Source organism: Callorhinchus milii, unplaced genomic scaffold (assembly GCF_018977255.1).
Source record: "Callorhinchus milii isolate IMCB2004 unplaced genomic scaffold, IMCB_Cmil_1.0 Scaffold14, whole genome shotgun sequence".
Taxonomy (NCBI): domain Eukaryota; kingdom Metazoa; phylum Chordata; class Chondrichthyes; order Chimaeriformes; family Callorhinchidae; genus Callorhinchus; species Callorhinchus milii.
In genome coordinates, this window is record NW_024704755.1 from 4,630,583 (window position 1) to 4,648,458 (window position 17,876).

A 17,876-nucleotide genomic window follows, 5' to 3' on the forward strand; every position below is an offset into this window, starting at 1 on the left:
CAAAAGCAGAGCGGAAACAACAACAACTTGCATCTATACGGCAAGTTTACATGGGAGAGAGTTTCAGAGGGAGGGAGGGAGCAAAGTGGCTGCAAGTTCACAAGCCAGTGGTGGGGGTGGATCATGACGGGGGTAGCAATGAAGCAAGCCAGAGTGGGCAGAGGGGAGGGAACAGCCAGAGAAGTAGTATTGCAGGAGGTTCGAGATACAGGGAGGGGCAATGGGTTACGGGGGGCTTTCGAAATTGATGATGGAGGGGATAGATAGGCGAACGGGGAGTGAACAACAGACAGTGTGTAAAGGAATGTGTTGCAGGATTCTGTGTTCGTAATAAAGATAAGCTACCAGTCTGAAATCTAGCCCAACTCAGAAATCATGATGCACTCACCGCAGATCGTAAAGCATTGCGTTTGCCAGATAGACAGAGAAAATATATTTCTACTCAGAATTTGGCCATCGCTTTCCAAGGTCTTTAAAGTGTCCGTTGTCATGGTAATTGCTTCCAACATTACTGGGGCCTTCAGTAAGTCCCTCAGTAAGGTCCTTTTAATCAAAATATAACAGACGTTTAACCCTCTTGCCTGTACCTGAGCTCTGGAAGGCTTCAAATGACGGCTCTGAACCACACAGATAAAATCTGTACGACAGACAGACGAGGACGACTCAGTTTCTTATTAGAGTTTTGTCACAGTCTGGGAGATTAGTTTCCCTGCTTTGTGGCTTCTTTCTTTCATAATCCCCCCCCCCCACCAAAATCACGCATTGTTAATATTTTTGGACTGTTTTAAAAAATAAAATGAGTGGCTGGAGGAGGCAGCCCCTGTCGTGAAACGCAGTGCATAGAGCTGCAGGTTATGGAGGAGAGGGTTCCTGGCGCTGAGCGTGCTAGACACAGCCAGGGCAAGAGTGAAGGGAGAGTGAGGAGATGACCATAGGTGCAATCATCCCACAGGATATCAAGCTATACCTGTGTATACTTGGAATTAAAGATAAACACTCATCACAAAAAAAAGTAATCTTTTTCATTCCATCGGCGAGGTACTTAGGAACGACAGATTTTCTGAGTCCGGTCACACACATACACACACCACAGGACACACACACAAGACAGGACACACATATACATACACACACACCTCACACACACGCACACATGCCACACATACAAAACAAATACATGATACGTACACACACACAAATCCTGTTTTCTGGAAAATGACGATCTTGCCTTTTCTGTGTTTGGCAAATGTTAGTTTGCTTTTCCTCGAAAGCGACTTCTAGTGTTTTCCAGACCAGGCCTCGTGGGGACTGGTAAAATAATGCTTATGCCCCAGGCTAAAGGAATTAACTGCAAAGTGCTACGACTAAATGGCTATCTGTAATACCGGTATTGGAGTTTATCTGAGCTTTAACAAGTACCTGCATAGAATGTTAGGGTGTTTCAATGGGTTCAATAAACTAGCAGCTGAGAAAATAGAGCAGTGTTTTCTCACTGGAGGTGTGCTACACTTGGCTTCCAAAGCTAAAACTTATGGGTCACCAGGTACTCCGTTGTGCCACAGGTAGGAACCACCACAGGGATCATTCCCTCGTTGGAGGCAGCCATTGTTTTTTCACTTCACTTATAACCTGGCCACATTATAATGATGTTCTATATTTTCAAATTGAATTGCAAACCAAATAATTGGTGGTGCAATATTGGTGTGTTAGTGCCTTCCCTCAGAGACACAAGCCTCACAAATCCAGGTTTCACTGACATTTTCACATCAACGTTCTTGTGAGCAGCTTTACAAATCTCTGCCAGCCTGTCTTGGGGATAGAGAAAAAGCCCACCAAGGAGGGACCTGTTTCCACTCTTCTTCAGCACACCTTTTAACCATTCAGCCAAGCTATGGGTTGGCAACATTTGTAGAAACATTGGCATTGAATCACCCAAACAAGCAGGATAAGAACACAGGAGTCAGCTATTGGTCCATTAAGTCATGTTCCCCCATTATGTCTTTTGGCAATAATTTAAGATCATGTCCCACTCATGTCCCTTAATATCTTTTTACCAAGTATCTCTCTTTTGAACTTCAATGGCCTTCTGAGAAAGTCTGTTCCATATTCCTCTCGCAGCCCTTTGTGTGAAGAGCTATTTGCTGTTTTAGCTCTAATTCTTCTCTTGTCCTGGACTTCCCAACTAAACGTAGATTCATTGCTATTTGCTTTGTCAATACCCTTCATTTATTCTGAACAACTCGAGAGCGAAGATGGTGTGGGGTGGAGGAGGAATGTACAAAAGTCAATGTACTAATATTTTGAAAAGTTTTATATATATATTCTGGTTCTGATTCAATAACCAAAATTTGCCTGTATGTCCATTGTCTTGGAAGAAGGCTAAAAAGAATGATGAGCTTGACCTTCAGTCTTGGAGTCCTTCAGGCTTTCCTTAGTTTTGAAAGACAGTATGTATGCCTATTCATAATTGCTTAATTCATCACTTACAAAGCTGCCATACAAAGGAAATCTTTTAGAGTTTTCAATTCTGAATGAAGGGGACCAAGCTTTCCTCATGTACTATGCATAAAGGTGTCTTTTGTCTGTCTGGCTGAAACGCAGGTAATGAAGATAATCGTGCTTCATTAAGCAGGAGTCCTGTGAGATGACAGCCATTTTGAACTATGTTTGCCAATTAAATCATCTAAATTAAAAGTGACCTTGGGATTTGGAGTGTCGTTGCCAGCTGATAACTAAAGAAGCCATTTTTAAGTAAATCGACTTTAAAGTGGAAACGAATGTGAAACATATTCTTTGGGAAATAAAAACATGTAACTCCTTCAAACCCATCTTGTTCTCTATAAAAAAAGGCTCCTGTATGCTGGCAGCCAGTTGCAGAATTTGTGGCACTGGTTTATTTTATTTATCATTTAATTGATCATTAAGTTCAGTAGTGCACATAAACCTGCCATGACATGATTTACAGAAACTGTTTCCTGTGTTTGTTGAACTACCTGGATTTTATATATTTTTTTTAAAAAATACTCCAGTTTACTTGAAAAGTTGAGACTTGTCTCAGACTGAATTGCATTTGGATGTAATGTAAATCTAGACGTTAAAATAAGAGTCTGCCGTGATCTTGGGTACATGGCTGCTTTTGTGACTCAATGTATGTAAAAATGATTTACGATTCTGAATAAGGTTTAAAAAGTGAATTCATACAAGCTAAGAAAAATTAATGTATCTTCAATTCCTCGCATCAGCATCAACCTAAATAATTAAAAGGACATTGTGAGCAGGTTGGGTATTTTAGTGGTACGTTGCTGTGTGCAAATTAACTGCCGCGTTCAGCCACGTATATACAGTTCCTACACTCTGTAGTGAATCATGTGAACCGTGAATGGTTCCTCCCGATGTGAAAGTTGCTGCATCAAATGTAAGGATCATTGCTGTTCTTTTCAGGCATGTTAAGTTTCAGGAATCAATCTAGTACTGAAACAGACATTTATAACTGGTTCAGAGAAAACATTTGTTATTGCCTTTTGCTTTTCACAAATTCTACAAACAAACCGAGTGAGACCATTGGATCACTAATTCTATTCTCAAGCACTCTGTCTACACCTTTAGTGAAGTGTCTTTTGTGGCACTTGAAGGGGGTGATGCTCCTCTAAGTGTATGAACAAGCAAACCATATCCAGTTTTTAATTCAGTGACTGAATGTATCTTTTAAATTCTAGTACAATGCACTTGAGTTCAGCTGAAGTCACCTGATTGAATTGGAGTTCTTAATGTAAATGAGGAAAATTAGTGAACCACACCACAAAGGAAAATATGGCCGTAATGTGTGTTGACAGGTTAATTTTTTTTCAAATAGTGCATGTCGTTCCATTGTCCTATCAAAAGCATAAATGGGACCACTTAGAGGAGTTATTCATGGTTAATCTCTTTAGAGATGGAAAACTTGCACAGACTGCAATCTTTCTCATAGAAATATTTTTTCATTCCGTTTTCATGTGCCTCCGTTTTATAGATGTGGTTTGTTTGAATAGAATCCTTCCTCCTGCGCTCTTATATAGATTTCAACTCCATGAATTAAGCTTAGAATTGGTAAAAACAAATTCTCGTAAATTATTGCAAGACATGACCCGTTTAACTCCCTGTTTATGTTGCACTTGTATAACCATCTTTGTTTTTTGAACTCTCAACACTCGACTGAATCCAGCGAGCTCCTTGATCTTTTTTGCTAATAACAGGCCATCCATTTCTACGATGTTGCTTTGTAAAAGGGTTAATGAACGTAAAATGTGCCCTCTGATTAAAATGCAGAGTAGCAATGGAACTTGATTATTATTTTTCAACAGTTAATTGAATGAAAGTGAGGACAAGCACTGTGCAGCCACACTGCTTTCTCTAAACTTAATCACTGATTATGATTAAATAGGTTCTGTGTAATAACAGAGTTGATGAATTTTTTCCCTGCTCTTGCTGTCATTCACACATGATTGGCTTTCACCTTTCAAGTACAAAAGCCCTTCTTCTGCATCAGAGCAACTAAAGCTTACATTTTAAATTCAATATTATATCAGAATATCCAAATATTATTTTTGCAACACATTCTTCACTTGCACAAGTGCAGTTTGCAAAAATTATTACTATTCAAATATAGTAATTTGCAAGTGAGGGCTGTCAGCAGATGACTTTTACTTGTCAATTTAGTCCAACAAAACTTACCTTCTCTGTATTTAGCCAATTTGGGTGTGTAATGACTTGCAACACTGTGGTCCTTGCCCGTCCCTTTATTACCATGTAAATAAGTTGTTGAAAAGGCTTACTTTTGCACATATCATTATACATTAGTTTGTTTCCTGTTGCTAGGACAATGGTCTCATATCTTGACACGCTTAGAATTTGTGAGTACAGTTAAATCTGAAGGAGTTGATTCACCCTGCTTTTGAAGTCACAATGACATGGTAAAAGCCATTGTCAAATTTAACAGTCATATTTCATTGAAAGCAAGCAAACTCCAGTTTAGATTTTACTGACTTTCAGTGAAACATTACTGCTAAACATAGCCACAGATGAACAGAATGCCGACATTTGTCCCCATTGTCTTGTGCTCAAATGTGATAGAAAAAAATATCGCCTGCGACCGCTGTGGTAGTAGAGTGACAACCTTATTCCTCTCTATAGTTAAAGCGACAAACTCTCCCAAGTTGGAGTGGCGTCTCACACGCGCCGCTTTGAATCCATGATCAAACATTAGCAGTCATGCTGTGAATCGCAGAAAAACAAGAACCAATAACTTCTGTAGGTGCTGAGAAGGTTTATTGTTGTGTTCATTTATTGTATCCACGGAAACCCGTTCTGTTGAGCCTTCCCCCACCGCCCCCAAATTGCCCTAAAATGTAATGCATCCTGTATGGTGTTACAATAATAATCCTTGCATATAGCGCTTATCACAACAGGAGGGCAAACTGCTTCATAAGAGTTACTGTAAAGTGTAGTTACTGTGTATTTGTAGGCGAACGCAGCAGCCAGTTTGTGTACAGCAATGTCCCACAAACAGTCATGAAGTGAGTGACCAATTTTATCTGTGGCAATTGATGGCCAGGAAGAGAGGGTGAATACACTTAATAGGTTCTAATTGCTGCAATGTCCCTGTGCAGGTAACCACTCCAGAGATGACAATGCCAAGCAGCATGTTTCTTCCTTCAACTGTTCCAGAGAGAGAAACCCACGCAGTCTCGCAGACTGCCACAAGCTCCAACACAGAAGATACAGCTAAACTAACAGGTACGTTTGCGAAGAGTAAATGCAGAAAATTATCCTCCACTAACTTTTTAACCCCGAAAAAATGTTTATCACAAAGTGCACATATCAGTCTGCAGCTTGTACTGTTGTTGTGTCCTTATAGGGAAAGCACAAGAATATAATCTTTATACTCTGCAGTGACGAAAATAGATCAAATTCAATGTATTGATTTTTTTTAACATTGATGTCTCAGGGCTTTGCATTAACCATTGTTCACTTCCCTAGGGCAAGTAGATACCATCTCACACCAGCCAAGCTGGTGCTCACGACTCGCTTGGTAGGCAGTAGATTAACAGATGACCCAAAATGTACCATTAAATCGCGCACAAATTCTGCAAACAAAAGCAGCTGCGTGCTCTTATTTTCTACTTTGGGACCCAGTCCACATCCCAAATCCCCGAAGCAATGAAATGTTTATAAACGTGGGTGACTACGTTTATTCCTGGCAAATAACCGAGGGAGAATATTAACAGATTTTAGACGTTTTTAGGGCAACATTGCAAAATAATAAAAGTGATGTGGAATAGAATCCCTGTGTCTGATCAAATCAAGTGTAGATTCCATGTCGCAAAACTTGTTAAAGGGCAGGGGGCAGGGGCTCTGGTTTTACATTATAGTCTTTACAGTTGAGTGAACGACTCATGTGACTGAACACAGAGTGAATACTATTATGCTGCTTCTGTTTGAGTGTATACAAAGAGAGGTATGTAACAGATCTTACCAACTATTTCATGATGTTTGGGCAAATAAATCGGGAGACAACTTACGAAGACAACTTGCCCGGCTGGTAAAGTAGATGCTTGTAGCTATCTATTGGTGGGAACCCTATAATCTGTACTTTCTGTAAGGTCAGATTTTGTGTCCTGAAAACAATTTACATAAACAAATTTGCGATTCACCAATTATTAATCAGGCAGCTTTGAATTTCAGCACCACATCATCTGCACAATTTGATTTAGTATCTATCCCTCTTGAAACTTTCATTCAGCTCCACTACTGTATCCTTATAACAATTTCATTTCTAAAGAAGCCGTTTCTGTAGTGTAGTCCCTGGTCTGCAAAGATGCATCTTTTTATTGCAGTTGTGCAGAACGAATTCGGACCTAAACAAGTCAGTAGCATTGTGTAGTGAATCAACCATGATTGACCATCAATTATAAATTTGAATATTGACCTATTTTATGCCAAAGAATTATGCCTATTGGAAATGTCCTTTTTTTAAAATTTGGGAAAATGAAGTACGATATTTTTGCAACTTTTTCTCATTGCGGGGGCTGGCTGATTGATTGCTGCTCACGCAGCCTTATTAATCCATCAAAATCTACCTTTGGCAAATGTCAGATTATGGAGTCACCACTGTTTGGAAATTTACTCCCCGGTGGGTCTTGATTCTGAGTGCTGGAGAAAGTAGCAGTTTCACTTTAACAGCCGATGACATTTTTATATGCCCACAAGCATTGCCTCACCAATAACATCAATCCCAACTTCAGAACAATTACCAATTCATGCTTCAAAAACTGGTTGTGTAGCCAGCATAGTGACAAAAATCACAAGATTAATTTAAAAAAACTAAAAATGGTACTTGTATTGGGATGTGCGATATTGAAGACCAGTATAATGCTGACACTGGCTCTCTGCACATCTGAACACAGAGCAGTAAAAGCCTGGGTACCTTCCAAAAGTTTGAATAGTGTCAATTTTATGAATTTGAGGATTCGCTTTCTAAAAATCACTAATTATAAACTACTATAGAACACAAATACACTCTAAACAAAGTAGTGATTTTTAACTATTTATGCTATTCAGATTTACAAATGGCATTGTAACGCTTTAGCCAATAATGACAGTATGTAGTTAAAAACAAATTAGAAATGGGATTTATTAGTATTTACACTAGCCACTGATAGTTCTCATTAAATTTGTTTTCATTAGAAACATCAGATCCACCAGAAAAGAGCAGTGTACCTTCGGAAAGTACAGACCGTAGCATGGAACCAAAGCCTTCCGGTGACCAGAGTTTAGGGAAGGATGACGCTGGCTTCCTGTGCTGGAAGAAAGGATGCAACCAGTTGTTTAAGACTTCCACTGCACTTCAGGCCCACTTCAATGAAATTCATGCCAAAAGGCCCCAACTACCTGTGTCCGATCGTCATGTCTACAAATACCGTTGCAATCAGTGTAGCCTAGCGTTCAAGACCATTGAGAAACTCCAGCTGCACTCTCAGTATCATGTCATAAGAGCCGCCACTATGTGTAGCTTATGCCAGCGCAGCTTCCGAACCTTTCAAGCCTTGAAGAAACACCTTGAGACCAGTCACTTAGAACTGAGTGAGACTGACATCCAGCAGCTTTACAGTGGACTCGCCGCAGTCAATGGTGATGTGATGGTACTGGGGGATGCATCTCTGAGCGAAGATCAGGCTTTGGTGCCAGACGAAGACAAAGATGAAGAGAGCGATTCGGATGAAAAACAAAGCCCTGTAGGAAGCGACTCTGGATCTGTTCAGGAAGATTCGGGCTCGGAGCCGAAACGGGCTCTTCCATTTAGGAAAGGCCCAAACTTCACCATGGAGAAATTCCTGGATCCATCCCGTCCCTATAAGTGCACAGTCTGCAAGGAATCATTTACTCAAAAGAACATCTTGCTTGTCCATTACAACTCTGTATCTCACCTGCATAAGCTGAAAAGGGCACTTCAGGAGTCTGCTACCGGCCAGCCTGAGCCAACCAACAGCCCGGATAACAAGCCTTTCAAGTGTAACACATGCAATGTTGCCTACAGCCAAAGCTCTACTCTAGAGATCCATATGAGATCAGTGTTGCACCAGACCAAAGCACGAGCTGCAAAGCTAGAAGCTGCTAGTAGCAGTGGGAGCGTTAGCGGTAACATTAGTAACAGTAATACTACCATGGGAGTGTCAACACCTAGCCCAAGTGGCAATAACAGCAGTAATACTGATGTTGGTGTGAGTAGCAGTGGATGTGGAATTACAACTAGCACAACACCGAGCATAGGTTTAATAAGTGGATGTCAGGTCACTGCAGATTCCACTGGGACAACTTTGAGTACCAACTCTGTTGGAACCAGCATTGCCACAGCTTTAGAGCAGAAGGATGCCAACAAGAAAAAGATAGTTGATCTGATCACATCCCGGCAACAGACCCAACAGCAGCAGGCTCAGACGTTAGCCCACGCCCAAGCTCAGGCTCAAGCTCAAGCTCAGGCTCAAGTTCAGCTACAGCAAGAGCTTCAGCAGCAAGCTGCCATCTTCCAATCTCAGCTGTTCAACCCAGCCCTCCTACCACATTTCCCTATGACTACCGAGGCTCTACTGCAGCTCCAGCAACAACAGCTGTTGTTTCCTTTTTACATCCCTGGAACGGAATTCCAGCTGAATCCAGATCTCAGCATCCCAGTGAGTAGCGCGGCGCTGACCATACCAACAAGCTCTCTGCTCGAAGACGTGAAACCCAACACTCTTCAGCAGCACTTCTTTCAGCAAGTGCAGCCGTCTTCGCAATCCCTCGCACAGCACACGGCGTTGCTTCAGCAAAGCCAACAGCTGGATAAGAAACCAAAAGCAATCGTAAAAGACAAGGATGGACACAAGGACAAAGAGAGTTCAGAGAAATCTGATGACAGCTTTGCGTCGAAGGATGTTTCCATGGAAGGGCAGAAATCCAAAGAAAAGAAAGACCAGCCTGGACATGGTGAATCCTCCTTGCTCCCTCCTCGAATTCCTTCAGATGCTCGTGGTAACGCCACCAAGGCTTTGCTAGAAAACTTTGGGTTTGAGCTGGTCATTCAGTACAATGAGAACAAACAAAAGGTGCAGAAGAAAGCTAAGACCGGTCAGAGTGACAGCATGGAGAAGCTGGAGTGCGAGACTTGCGGAAAGTTGTTTTCCAATATTTTAATTCTGAAGAGCCATCAAGAGCACGTGCATCAGCAGTTCTTTCCATTTGAAGAGCTTGAGCACTTCGCCAAACAGTATAGAGAGAACTATGATAAACTTTATCCCCTGAGGCCAATAACTCCTGAACCACCGCCACCTCCGCCCCCGCCTCCTCCACCGCCGGTCTCATCTCAGCCGTCTTCTACCCAGACCCTCACGTCAGCAGCTCCCTCACTCACACCGCCTGCTATATCCACCTCGCAGTCCACAGTGTCGCTTCCTCAGCTCTCTGTGCCATTGGATTTACCTATTTTTTCGCCGCTTATGATGCAGTCCATGCCTTTGCAGTCTTTACCATCGCAGATGTCCTCCCAACTAACACCAGTAGATCCTATACCTGCCGACTTGGCCCAGCTTTACCAGCAGCAGCTCAACCCCAACCTCCTTCAACAACAGCAGAACAAGCGGCCACGGACACGCATCACAGATGATCAGCTGAAGATCCTCAGAGGGTACTTTGACATAAATAATTCGCCAAACGAGGACCAAATCAAAGAGATGTCTGATAAGTCAGGGTTGCCCCAAAAAGTGATCAAGCACTGGTTCAGGAACACCTTATTCAAAGAACGCCAGCGCAACAAAGATTCGCCGTATAATTTCAACAACCCCCCAGTCACGTCGCTCGAAGATATCAAAATAGATTCCAAACCTCCTTCTCCAGAACCGGCAAGGACTGAGTATTTCAGGAGCAATCGATCGAGTAGAACGCGGTTCACCGACTATCAGCTGCGCATCTTGCAGGACTTCTTCGATGCCAATGCTTACCCAAAGGACGATGAATTTGAGCAGCTTTCCAACTTGCTGAACCTCCCGACTCGGGTCATTGTGGTCTGGTTCCAGAACGCGCGGCAGAAGGCCCGGAAAAACTACGAGAACCAGGGGGACGGCAAGGAGGGCGAGCGACGGGAATTGTCAAACGACCGTTACGTTCGCACAAATAACTTGAATTACCAGTGTAAGAAGTGCAATCTGGTATTTCAACGCATCTTCGACTTGATCAAGCACCAGAAGAAGATGTGCTACAAAGACGAGGATGATGATCTACAAGACGACAGTCAGACGGAGGACTCCATGGATGCGTCTGAGGCATTGATTACCACTTATTCGTCTTCTAACACCAATCTAATGAGCTCAGCTGTCTGTTCCTCATCTTTGACTCCACCAATGCCAAGTGGATCTTCTGGAAACCTGCCTCGAACGTCAGCTGAAAAAGAAGAAACTCTGTGCAAGTTAGAGTTTTCTGATGAGAAACCAAAGCAACCCGAATCCCCTGATACACAGCAGCAGCATTCGCAAGAGAACACATTAGAGACAAAACCCGAGACACAGCAAGATCAGAAACCACAGCTAACGCAATCGAAAATCCCACAGCTCTCGCCACCTCAACCCTCACAGCCCCAGTGCTCAGTGTCTCAAGCCAGTCCGAGCCCATCTCAGCTTCCTCACGTCTCTTTAAACCCGCTTCACACTTCAACACCACAGCAGCTTGGCAACCTACCTCCACAGATGATTCACTACCAATGCGACCAGTGCAAACTGGCGTTCCCAACCTTTGATCTATGGCAGGAGCATCAACAGCTCCATTTCCTGACCGCACAAAACCAATTTGTCCATCCTCAGTTCTTGGATCGCGCACTGGAGATGCCCTTCATGCTTTTCGATCCCAATAACCCTCTGCTAGCCGGTCAGCTACTTTCTGGAACTCTACCTCAGATCCCAACAAGCTCTGCATCCTCACCCTCTACGCCTAATTCCGCCATGAACACACTAAAGAGAAAACTGGAAGAAAAGGCGAGCGTTAGCCCCGGGGATAACGACAGTGGAAACAATGGAGACGAACCTCAGAGAGATAAACGTTTGAGGACCACCATCACCCCAGAGCAGTTGGAAATTCTCTACCAGAAATACTTACTCGATTCGAACCCAACGCGGAAGATGTTGGACCATATTGCACATGAAGTAGGCCTCAAAAAGCGCGTCGTTCAAGTTTGGTTCCAGAACACTCGGGCCAGAGAAAGGAAAGGGCAGTTTCGAGCTGTTGGCCCGGCTCAAGCTCACAGACGCTGTCCGTTCTGCCGAGCCCTCTTTAAAGCTAAGACAGCACTTGAAGCCCACATCCGATCCCGCCATTGGCATGAAGCCAAACGTGCTGGGTACAATCTGGCCATGTCTTCTCTTTTGTCAATGGACAGTGACGGAGTAAGCATGCTGAAAGTGGATCAGTTGGACTGCTCCAGCTTTGCTCAGCTGTCGTCATTAAATAGCGACGGTCAGTGCGCTACTGTTTCACCAGGGAACAAAAGTGGAGAATTCTCACCCAAAGCTCTGCTCAGCCCTTCATCCATCAAGGTAGAAGGGATCGAAGACTATGATGGTCCCACAATTTCTTCAGTTAACTTGAGCTTTGACCAAACTAGGCTTGATAATGATGATTGCTCATCAATCAACACTGCTATAACTGACACTACAACCGGAGATGAAGCAAATGCAGACAATGACAGTGGAACCGGAGCAGCATCCGACTCAAAACAGCTCCTTTTCCAAGCAGAGAATCTTCAAAAGGTATCTCAAATATCTGTGCAAGACATGGAAGACAGGATGTCATCTGGCTTGGTCAGTCCATCACATAGTCAATGTGCCCGGGAGCTGGAAAATGAATGTACTGTTGATTACAGTGAGACTTCAAGCCTTGCTGATCCCTGTTCGCCCAGCCCCAGCTCAAGCAGCACGATTGCAAGACCTGGAGATGGTGAACGCCCAGGGCAAAAACGCTTTCGTACTCAGATGACAAATCTCCAGCTGAAACTGCTGAAGTCCTGCTTTAATGATTACCGAACACCAACCATGTTGGAATGTGAGGTTTTGGGCAATGATATTGGGCTGCCAAAGCGAGTGGTTCAAGTGTGGTTCCAGAATGCTCGGGCCAAGGAGAAGAAATCCAAGCTGAACATGGCGAAGCACTTTGGTATCAATCAAACCAGTTATGAAGGACCCAAAACAGAGTGCACTTTGTGTGGCATCAAATATAGCGCCCGGCTGTCTATAAGAGATCATATCTTCTCTCAGCAACATATCTGCAAAGTGAAGGAGACCATTGGAAGTCAGCTGGATAAAGAAGTTGAATACATTGATCCAGCGACTGTCCGTCGGCTAATGGCTCAACAGGAGCTAGACCGTATCAAGAAAGCTAATGAGGTTCTTGGTTTGGCAGCTCAACAGCAAACACTTCAGCAGCAGGGCTTGTTCGATAATCCACCAATTCAAGCTCTTAATCTTCCTACTGCCTACCCTGCATTGACAGGGATTTCACCTGTGTTACTACCAGGTGTGGGCAGCCCTTCATCTCTACCTGGCTTTACTTCATCTAACACAGGTGGGTAGTACTTATCATTTATGCTTACATAACATAGCTTTCTTGGTCGATTTCAATCTGATATTTGCCTAATTCAAATTTCATTTGTTTCAACTGGGATCAAATCCAGCCCGGACAGATAGGATGAAGGTGTCCTGTCTCTAAAGGCTGTTAGTAATCAAAGTGAGTTTGTAATCCAGATCCCAGTTTTTAAAAAGAATCCATGGCACATGGGATCTTAATCTATTGTCACTGAAGCTTTCGAGTCCGACACTATATTTTGCAATCTTGCTCTGGAAGGCATCAATGAGAGAGTACGGCGAATAAAAATGCCACAAACGTAGAGTGAAAGATGTTCCATTGAGGTTGGGTCTTGGGTACTTTGTCATTGTCCTTACGTAACCTGCCAGCACTTGATCCACTGGATCCAAATTGCCTTCCACACATGTTGCCTGCCATCATTCACTTTGACCACCACCCAAATCTATGGGAAAAAAAACAAGTTATCATTCTACATTAACAACCACCTTGAATATGCAATGATCTCTCGCTTGTGCAATCTGATAGAATCCTAACTGAAAAGAATAGCTGATTTGCTGATGGCTTCTGACATGAATGGTAAGTGAAGGAGTGATATTTTAGCCCACAGACTCAGTTTATGATGTGGTGAATCTGGTACAGACATAAAATAGATACTGATATAATTTCACATTGGTTGCGTTTAGTTTCTGTGGGAAAATCAAAGCAAGAATCACTTGCTATTTCTTTGCTGCAGAATGGTGTTATCTGCAGAATCTATTTAAGTTCTTTTGTCTATGTCATTAATGATATCAGCATAATTAAGGAAAATACAATAAATTATGATGAAGAGGGAAAAAAAGATGTATTCACATTTTCTTCCCCTGTGCCAATCTATTTTGTCTAATTGGATTTTACTGTTGTATTTAATGACATTCAATAAAGTGTCCTGCACTATCATATTACATGCAGTTATATTGTAAAAACCGTGTTTGTATTTAACAGTGATTCTTTTATCAAACCCCGAATAAGCAGCCAGCTACGGCAATGTACAAGCTACAATGTACACAAATTATGAACTAAGAGGCTTTGAACTTAAAACACAACTCCCATAAGAGTGTTTTAGTTCCATTTTAGCTCATTTCATAACTGTTTGTGCAGTACCAAAAGCAAGTGTAAGTGGTTCAATTCAACATTGGGAGGTTTCTTAGAACAGTGTTTGAATGAAAGGGGAAAAGCTGAAAGAGCAAAGATTCACAGATCTTGTTGCAGATGCCACAGCAAAGGTCTAGTCACAATGTTCAGAGAAACAGTCAAACCTCTTTCAGGTGTAGTTTGACAATTGGTTATCTGCGCCGTAATTAAATTGAAGCTCTCAATGGGGATTTCACGGTGCCACGTTGCTCATAATACCATCATATTTTTACTCAGGTAGTACAAATTCTGGAAGACATAAGCTTTTAACTTGTTTATAAACAAGCTGCCCCCTCGGAGGAACAGGATTGGGAATGTCACTTCAAGCAAAAACTGTAATTGAGACTGGGCAGGTCAACCCAGAATAGTAGTGTCAGATACACCGAGGCAGCAGAACAAGAAAAGCACCAAAGGCAACAAGAAGAAAAAGCAGAAGAGGTTCAGGGTTTTAAAAAGATATTTCAAGACACATGCCAGGAAGTATTCCTTTGGACAGAGGGTAATTAATCGCTGAAATGGGATTACCAGGAAAGAAGCTTGAGGCCAGTATTCTAGGTCATCATATATTAATAGTGGCAATGTCAAAATCGTTTCTCCCTGGGAATAGGGGTGGGGGCTGGGGCAATAACGGAGGTTGGAAATGGGGAAGTGGAGATTGGGAATAGAGGGAGGCAGAAGTTGGAAATTGGGCCGGAGAATGCGAATGAGGAGGGCTTGTCAATAGGAAAAGTTAGAGGTTGTTGGGTGATCTGATTAACATTGGTGGAAGGACAAACTGAACATATCCAAATGTCCTTCCCTCTGTACTGCTTCTCATCCTCTTGTGGAATACAACCTGAAAATTGTTTATGTTCTTATTAATGTGTGCTTTTGAAGTAAAACTTTTTAAAGTATTAAAGTGGCAAAGATGTCTGAAAGTCTGAACATCGCTTGGTACAATACTGCCACTGTCATTTCTGCCACCATTTCGCCCACAAAATACAGTCAATCCACTTTACAGTATATTCTGTGAAGTGCTTTGAGACATCTCAAGGACATGATAAGGTGCTATATCAAATGCAAGGATTATTATTATGATGATAAACCAGAAATGCCCACTTGCTGCTGCGTCTGTATTTCAAGCCTACTTGTAAAGATTGAAAAAAATCGTTCATTTTAAAAAGTAATTCTATGTGTTTTATACTTTTTTTTCTTTTAGCTTTAACTCCTCCCAAACCTAACCTTCTGGGCATTCCTGGTTCAACTGTACCCTCTCCTGGCCTTCCGACTAGTGGACAGCCAAGCAAGCAATCTCCTTCATTGACATCGCAGGCCCCGACACAGGCAACCACCGCAACATCACGTCCAACAACAGCTAGCCATCAGCAGCAGCAGCAGCAACCAGAACAGCGTAAGAGCAAAGAGAATGAGAGGGCAAAAGAAAAGGAAAAAGAAAAAGTAGACCCTACGCCCACAGCTAACAAGGAGAAAAGTGACAGCAGTGCTGGGACATCAGTACCAATACCTGGCATGGAGTATGTCGTAGATCCAGCTCAGCTTCAGGCCCTGCAAAGTGCCCTGGCTTCGGATCCAACTGCCCTGCTCACCAGCCAGTTTTTGCCGTACTTTGTGCCTGGCTTTTCTCCGTATTATGCCCCGCAACTTCCCGGAGCCCTACAAGGAGGATATCTGCAGCCAATGTACGGAATGGAGGGTCTGTTTCCCTACAATCCAGCTTTGTCCCAAGCTTTGATGGGGCTGTCACCAGGTTCTTTGCTGCAGCAATATCAGCAGTACCAGCAAAGTCTACAAGATGCCCTCCAGCAGCAACAGAGGCAGTTGCAACAACAGCAACAACAGCAGCTCCAGCAGCAGTTACAACAGCTACAGCAGCAGCAGCAGCAACAACAACAGCAGCAGCAGCAGCAACAACAGCAGCAGCAGCAGCAACAACAGCAGCAACAGCCAAAGCAGCAGCCTAAACCAAGCCAAGCCCCTGCCCCACCACTAACCGCTTCCCCAGACAAAGAATCCGCCAAAGAATCTACTGAACCAGAAGAGCAAACCAGTGCTCCCAGAGAAGTATCCCTTCCAAAACCAGAAGAACAGCAGCAAACAGAAAGCAAAAGTACGGACTCGCTTGACCTGTTCATTGTTCCGAAGGTGCAGTACAAGTTGGTCTGTCGCAAGTGTCAGATGGTCTTCACTGATGAAGAGACAGCCATGAGCCACCTGCAGTCGATATGTTTCTTCGGTCAGTCTGTGATAAATCTGCAAGAGATGGTGCTCCGTGTCCCCAACAGCACCTACCACTGCCTGGCCTGTGATACTACACTGAGCGGGGATGAAGCTCTCAGTCAACATCTCGAGTCAACCTTGCACAAACACAGAACAATCAAACGAGCAGCAAGATACGCCAAAGAGCACGCTAGTTTATTACCTCACTCAGCCTGCTTCCCCGATCCTAACACCGCATCTACCTCGCAGTCTGCCGCTCACTCTAATGACAGCCCCTCCTCCTCCAGCCTCTCCCCTCATGCCTCCATGAAATCTTGGCCTAACATTCTTTCCCGAGCCACAGTCAGGAAGCCCTCTTCTTTACCTACTCTCTCCTCATCTTCAACAGTTACCTCAACTTCATGCAGCACCTCAGGGGTTCAGACCTCTATACCAACAGACGGCTATTCAGATGAGTCTGACAGTGAGCTCAGCCAGAAGTCAGATGGCCTGGATTGCCCACTGGAGGGTCCAAATGACCCCAGCTGCCGCAGAGACAGTAGTCTGACAAGTGTAGGAATGGACACCTTCAGATTGTAAGCTTGAAGATGGACAATATGATTAATAAAAAAAACAAACCAATTTCAAAAAAGACTAACTGCAATTCCAAAGCTTCTAACCAAAAAAATAAATAAAAATCTTTCAGGATTGTTGTCTCATACTGATATGCTGGCAACATCTAAGCCTGTTACACTTGTTGCTAGAAGGTACTATGGTTAGCTGAGCTATGACAGAACCAGAAAGCAATGAACTGCCTCAATTTAATTACAGTGGTCTTTGAACCTGAACCCCTTTATTTCCCCAGTGCAAACATGTCCTAAGTTAATAGCACAGCAGACGGCAGCATGTACCTTATGGGATGACAATCCACCATTTACAGTTTAGATTTCTTGCTATGTAAGCATTCAGATACCAATGGCTAGCTAAAATGTAATGTCTTGTATTCTCAGGTCAATAGCTCACACCTTGTTACGTTTTCAGAATCATATTTTTGTTTTTTTCTTTGTTTTGTTTTTCTTTTCTGTTTTTATTTTAGGTTTCCTTTTTTTTGTTCCAGAAGACGATTGGGCAGAAAGCGTTCTAAAAAAAATAAATAAAAATAATAATAATTAAAAGTTTAAAAATTATTAAAACACATAAACTTTACTGGGGATTTACAAAGAATAGCTCTTCTGCTGTATAATCTGAGGGATGATTAAGCACTCCCATTGCCACCAAAACACAAGAGTGTTGAGGACTTGTAGCTGAGATAACAATGAATTTAAAAGAAAACTAACTTTCTGTATTTATGATAGATATGAACATTTTGG

At 42.8% G+C, this 17,876-nt stretch overlaps 1 protein-coding gene across 1 annotated transcript in view; it reads left to right on the forward strand.

Annotated features, from left to right (window-relative positions):
• The window catches only part of zfhx3 (zinc finger homeobox 3), a 172,158-nt gene extending 154,575 nt beyond the window's left edge, over positions 1-17,583 (forward strand). The window contains exons 7-9 of the mRNA XM_007889284.2: positions 5,646-5,772; positions 7,723-13,119; positions 15,509-17,583. Of these exons, the coding sequence (XP_007887475.1) occupies positions 5,646-5,772; positions 7,723-13,119; positions 15,509-17,106 (7,122 nt within the window). The 3' untranslated portion in view covers positions 17,107-17,583. The remainder of the gene's footprint in view (positions 1-5,645; positions 5,773-7,722; positions 13,120-15,508) is intronic.
• Positions 17,584-17,876: the final 293 nt, after the last annotated feature.